The sequence below is a fragment of the Tursiops truncatus genome, chromosome 9, assembly GCF_011762595.2.
Source record: "Tursiops truncatus isolate mTurTru1 chromosome 9, mTurTru1.mat.Y, whole genome shotgun sequence".
NCBI classification, from domain to species: Eukaryota; Metazoa; Chordata; class Mammalia; order Artiodactyla; family Delphinidae; genus Tursiops; species Tursiops truncatus.
In genome coordinates this window covers 72,842,922-72,849,187 of record NC_047042.1, presented here as the reverse complement: position 1 = coordinate 72,849,187, position 6,266 = coordinate 72,842,922, and the positions used below count along the sequence as shown (strand labels likewise).

Genomic DNA, 6,266 nt, shown 5'->3' with positions numbered 1-6,266 from the left:
TGATACCCGCCTTGATTTCAAACTATTTTACAAAGCTATAGTAATCAAAACAGTATGGTATTGGCATAAACCTGTCACATAGATCAATGGAACAGAACAGAAATCCCAGAAGTAAACCCACGCGTATATGGTTGGTTAATTTTCAACAGAGGCACCAAGGATATACATGGAGAAAGGATAGTCTTTTCAATCAGTGGTGCTGGGAAAACTGGACAGGCACATACAAAAGAATGAAACTGAACCACTATGTTACGCCATTCACAAAAATCAACCCAAAATGGATTAAAGACTTGAATGTAAGACCTGAAAACGTAGAACTCCTAGAAGAAAACATAGGTAGTAAGCTCCTTGACATAAGTCTTGGTAATAATTTTTTGAGTCTGGCACCAAAAGCAAAGGCACCAAAAGCAAAAATAAAAAGTGGGACTATATAAAACTTAAAAGCTTCTGCACAGCAAAGGAAACCACCAACAAAAGGGAAAGTCAAACTACTGAATAGGAGAAAATACCTGCAAATCATACATCTGATAATGAGTTATATCCAAAATATACAAAGAACTCATACAACTCAGTATCAAAATAACAATCCAGTTAAAAAGTAGGCAGATCTGAATATACATTTTTCCAAAGAAGACATATAGATGGTCAACAGGTACATGAAAAGATGCTCAACATCACCAATCATTAGAGAAATGCAAATCAAAACCACAATGACGTGTCAGCTCACACCTGTTAGGATGGCTATTATCAAAAAGACAAGGGGAAAAAAAAGGCAAGAGGTAACAAATAATGGTGAGGATGTGGAGAAAAAGGAACCCTTGTTCCCTACTGGGAATGTAAATTGGTGCAAACACTATGGAAAACAGTATGGGGGTTCCTCAAAAAGTAAAAAATTAGAACTACCATACAATCCAGCTATTCCACTTTCGGACATTTATGCGGAGAAAATGAAAATTCTAACTCAAAAAGATATATGCACTCCCATCTTAGCATTATTTACAACAGCCAAGACATGGAAACAATCTAAGTGTCCATTGGTGGATGAATGGATAAAGAAAATTATATGTATATATATAATTCAGCCATAAAAAAGAAGGAAATCTTGCCATTTGCCACAACATGGATGGACCTCAATGACATTATGCTAAGTAAAATAAGTCAGACAGAAAAAGACATATGATCTCACTTATATGTGGACTCTAAAAAAAAACCTCTAAATCCCAAAACCAAACCACAAATAAAACCCCAGAAAAAGAGCTCATAGATACGGAAAACAGATTGGTGGTAGCCAAAGGGGATGAGGGGGTGAGAGAAATAGGTCAAGGGGTCAAAAACTACAAACTTCCAATTATAAACTGTGAAGCCTCTTCTAGATGGTTTACAGATCTAAGAAAATGCACAGTTCTAATATTCACTAACTGTGTAATACTGTTTGTCTCTTCAATTAAATTCCTTGGAGGGGGAGAGACTGTTTATTTGTAAATCTCCATTACCTAGTACAATGCCTGACATACGCAGATGCTCACTACGTATTAGTGGAATTAAATTAAATACTAATTAATTTCTTTTACATAATGTTAACTTGTTTCCTGAACTAAACTGGGTAAATTAACAATGCAAGACGTCAGCAATTAAACAGTTAATGTGCTTGTACAGGTTTTGTATCCTTTCACCATATTTCTTTAAGGATGCAATCTCCTGTGTAGGTCAGAGAGAGCAAAAATATAATTGATGCCTACACTGTGGAGTGAAAAATCCTGTGGTAATTAAAAATACAGAGCATCAAGCAAAACTTTGTAAAGGGATATCTTTTTATCCCTCTCTCCCTAGAAAGATTCCCTTCCACCCCCCATGTCAGTGATTCACCAAACATCACGGGAGCTACCTGGGTAACTCTGTATCTGTGGTGGCTTAAAGTGATTGACTGAAGACAAGAAAATCCTGTTTCAGTAGAGCACTGTTTGACGACATGCTAAAAAAGTGACAGACACTTGGGATATAAAGATGACAAGTTCTTGTCCTTCTGGGCATGGGGTCTGATTGAACTTCCTATGGAAATGCATCTCTTGGAGGGGAAGGAGTTTGACTGGGTACAGGCGTTAAATTCTCTTTCACTAAAGAATCAGCCCCCACAAAGTAGTGCCTACTTTGTAGGCACTAGTTTAAACTCAGACCTTTTTTTAAAAAAAAATTTCAGACTGCCCCAAAGCTTAGATGACTGAAATTTCACCTTTGAATCCCTTTACCATTACAAGAATATTCATGGATATAACCTGAAGGTAGTTGCTCTAGTCCTTGGGGGCACCTGAAGAGTGGGAACCTGTGTAGATGAAAAGAGTAGTTTTAAGGGGGTAAGAAGGTCTCTCTCCTCCAACACCCAACTAGCTATCTCTGTGCCAACTGTGGGGTTGCAGCTCCATTGTCATGTCTTCTGGTCCAAGGATGCATCTTGCTGGAGAAGAGGATCAAGCTGAAGTAGGGGCCAGGTGCTCCAGCAGTTGAAAGGTTGTCAGGGAAATGTTAGGTAATTCAGCAGCGCAGGGGAAACCACCCTTAGAGAGACAGACTTCCTGAGAATCAAGGATGAAAATTCTTTTAGATGTCTATGCATTAACTTGACTAACACTCTCATAAATGGATGAGTTGGTATAGTCAGGTGAAATCAATCTTAGGCTTCCTCTGTCATTATGTAAATGGAGTAGGCAATCAGGCATGACTAGCAAAAACCAACTCAGTATACAAGATGATACATCACTTTAATTGTACGATTTATCAGAACAACAACTATTAACATACAAAGTACCATTCAGCTCAACTGCAGGTATAGGCAGTGACAAGTATCTAATTCTTCGAAGAATCACTTAACTCCCACAATCTGTCCAGACACATTAACCTAAGGACACGTTTATAAATAGCAAACATGATTTTCACATTGTAGCTTTCTCAAGCATATATACAGGTGTGCAGTCTTGTTGATGGGTTGATTACATAAGCGCTATTCTCGATGTATTCATTCTCTTACATCGGTGGAGACAGTTATTTCTTTCTGCAGAGTGGATTTTTTCTTCCTCACCATCATTTACAATATTCTGTGAATCAGTATTACTCTTTACACTTCTGAAATAGTAATATTTGAATTGAAGTATCACTGCAGTACAATTCCTTGTGTCTTCTGATAAGTTCCACCATTGTCAAAGAGCTTTTGGTTGTAATCACTCTCTCTCGCAACAAGAGCTCAACTCTACTATTGGGTTTTAGCATAACACAACCCTCTTTATAGCTTGCTGTGTTAACCCTTGGCTTCAAGTCCTGATGATGTAATGAGGGTGGGGTGTACTGGCAGTCAGTACATTTCCTTATCACTATTTACAGCCATTTAAAACCATGCTGTTATTAATCCAAGTCCGACATACCTTTTCTGAAATGTTCACAGTGCAGTATTTTTGTGGCCTAACAAAAGTTTTTTTACATCATTAAAAATAAACCTTTTTATAAAAATATAATACTTTAAATGTTTACATCGACAAAACCAGTTAGAGTATACTGTGCCACATGCATTATACAGTAGTAAGCACAAAATCTCACAGAACAAAACATCACAAAAGTCCCGACCAGAGTAACTGTTCATCCAGGTGAAATGGCCAGAACTTTCAATTGCCTTTTTTTTTCCCCTAAAATATGTTTTGCTTAACACAAAACATGTCCTAATGCAAAACTGGACTCCTCCTGATTTTATTGTCTCCAATTGTTTGTGGGGTGGAAGGCTGCCACCTGAGAAAGAGGCTAATATTCCCAGTCCATCGATTCTTTCTCGGCTCTACTTATGAGCCATGATTGGAACCAATAAAGTTTTAGTCAGACGTATTTTGCTTTAAAAACATGCTGAGTTACCTTTAAAAACATTTATCATCACAAATTACTTGTTTCATTTTCAGAGTCATCATTAAAAAAAAAAAAAAAAAACAGACAAAACTTCTAAATGTCCACATCCAGATCAGAAAGGCATCATTCTCAAACAGTTGATTTTTAAATGACAAATATTTCACTGTGACTAAGCTATTTTATGAAAGCCTTAACATTGTCTATGTACATATGTAAATATTCCTACTAATTTATAAACACATTTCATGTCCTGCTGTTTTGAAATGTTGACCGTGTTGTCTATGGATAGTTCTCCAATAAAAGGAATGTGTAGACAAAAATTTAAAAGGGAATGTTTACCTAATGGGCAAATGACAACACCAGTAATAAAAAAATGTGTTGTTCATACAACACATAAAAGTTATTTGAAACGCTTTAAGTCTAAATGAGTGGCCTGGTCGCAGGGCTGCCATGTCTTTCCTGGACATGACCACTTCTTTTGAATTTTCTGTGATCAAGAAGCCCTCAAAATGCATTGCTTCAGTTCCCCATATGAAATCAGGTGGGATCCCGATTTTTAAAAATTTCAACCCAGCATTCAGGTTTTGGCCTGAATGTGACAGGAGCGTCATCACAGTTGCAGGATTGCTGTTGGTCACTGGCCTGTGGGACCAAGCTTCTGGCTCCGATGCTTTGTCAGATGAGAAATTCCGTAGAATCCAGTCATTTTAAATAACAATATAAGGTCCTATAATAGTGCAATTTTGGCAAAAGCAAATAATACCTGGTGGCCTTTCAGTGGCCAGGCAGTGAAAAAAATATTGGACAAACTGTGGACTGTTGTTTGGACAGTTCAGTAATGCTTCTCAGAAGGGGGCTGGTGGTACAGGTGCCTCCATCCATCACGTATCCCCCTCGCCATCAACATTATCTTGTGATGACAACAGAGAAGGATATGGAGCGACACATTTGACATTCACGTATGTAGCGTTCACATGGACATAGTGTTCCCCAATGAAAGCAGAGAATATCGTTGATATCCTGGAGACCAGTTCAGAAAAGGATGGGCGCAGTTCAGCTTTAGGGTGCCAGCATTTCAGCATCACTTCATACCTGTTTCAGAAAGGAAACAATGCTGTAAGGACTCTGAAGGCAAGTATTTCTGTAAAAGAAAAGAACGTAAGAGCTACAGAAGATCCTGTTGGAATTCTTACTTACAAGGGATCTGGGCAGTACTCAGGTTGTAGGAGCCTTCTGCCTTGCAACAAATATACTGTTATATCAAAGGTGTTGACATCAGGATAAGGTGGTGCTCCTCTTGTCATCAGTTCCCAGAGGAGCACGCCAAAGGACCACTGGTCAAACAAGGGAAGGGAGAATCCAGGTGAGGGAAGGGTGACCACACAAATATGAAAGGTGATCAGCAGGTCTTCATAACTAAACTTGGTTTAGTGTATTTAATACTATTGCTGTTTTGGGCAAAATCTTCCTTAAAGGCAATCAGTAAGCTACATAATTATGACTCGTTTAAACCAGAATTGGATAAAGTTTAGATTACAAGTAAATGTAAAGTTTTCAAAGTCCACATGATGACTAACATTTCATCAGTAGTTTGTAGAGTGCATTTTCCAAGTTCTCTCTTACAGGGTCAAAGCATTAAAACATTTCTATCCTCCTTTTTTATAATAGCTTCACTACAATTTTAGATTATTAGTAAAAAAGAAAAGACAAGGCTTCCAAAATTTAAATGTGTGGGATTTCCAAATGAATGTAAGTACTCCTTAAGAAATGTAACCATATCTAAAAGTTAATGCTAAAAGAGAAGGTCTAAGTCAGTAAAAGTAAAAATCCATATTAAAAATCAGAAGTAATAAAACTGTTAGGCATCAAGGCTCTCAACTGAAAATGAATTTCAATAAAATATATTTTGAAAATGTTAAAGGAGGAAATTAATATAAAACAGCTGTAACAGTACTTTACAGGATGATCACAAGGCCACAGAGAGGTTGACTGATTTGCTAAAAATTCCCCAATAAATCTGAATTCACACAGGGATGAACATTTAAGAGTTCTTGACTCTTGGGTCTTGCTTGGTCTACTAAACTTCACTAAGTATGCAATTTCTTGATTTAGAGCACTCTCCTTGGAATAGATCAGGTCATACATATTATCTCGCCCTGGACGTGTGCCAAGGTGAGAATGACACAATGAGAGTAAGAGAGCACGTGTGGGTCACCGAGGACCAAGGAAATCAGTTCTCCCCTAGCAACACTTCCAGGACACTCACAGACCAAGAAGCACATGGCGGCAGGAATGAGGCACTGAGAAAAAAGAAGCTAGGAGGGCAAAGAGAATACAGATCAGACATGCAGGGCAGGAAAACATAACACTGAGAAGCAAGTGTA

At 37.9% G+C, this 6,266-nt stretch overlaps 1 protein-coding gene across 4 annotated transcripts in view; it reads right to left on the bottom strand.

The window, feature by feature from the left end:
• Nucleotides 1-2,737: 2,737 nt before the first annotated feature.
• MET (MET proto-oncogene, receptor tyrosine kinase) overlaps nt 2,738-6,266 on the bottom strand; it is a 129,206-nt gene continuing 125,677 nt past the window's right edge. For all 4 annotated transcript variants that reach the window (XM_019925013.3, XM_033863173.2, XM_019925018.3 and 1 more), the window contains 2 exons: nt 5,080-5,216; nt 2,738-4,974 (listed from right to left, as the gene is read on the bottom strand). In XM_019925013.3, coding sequence (XP_019780572.2) covers nt 4,764-4,974; nt 5,080-5,216 — 348 coding nt within the window. In that variant the 3' untranslated portion in view covers nt 2,738-4,763. The remainder of the gene's footprint in view (nt 4,975-5,079; nt 5,217-6,266) is intronic.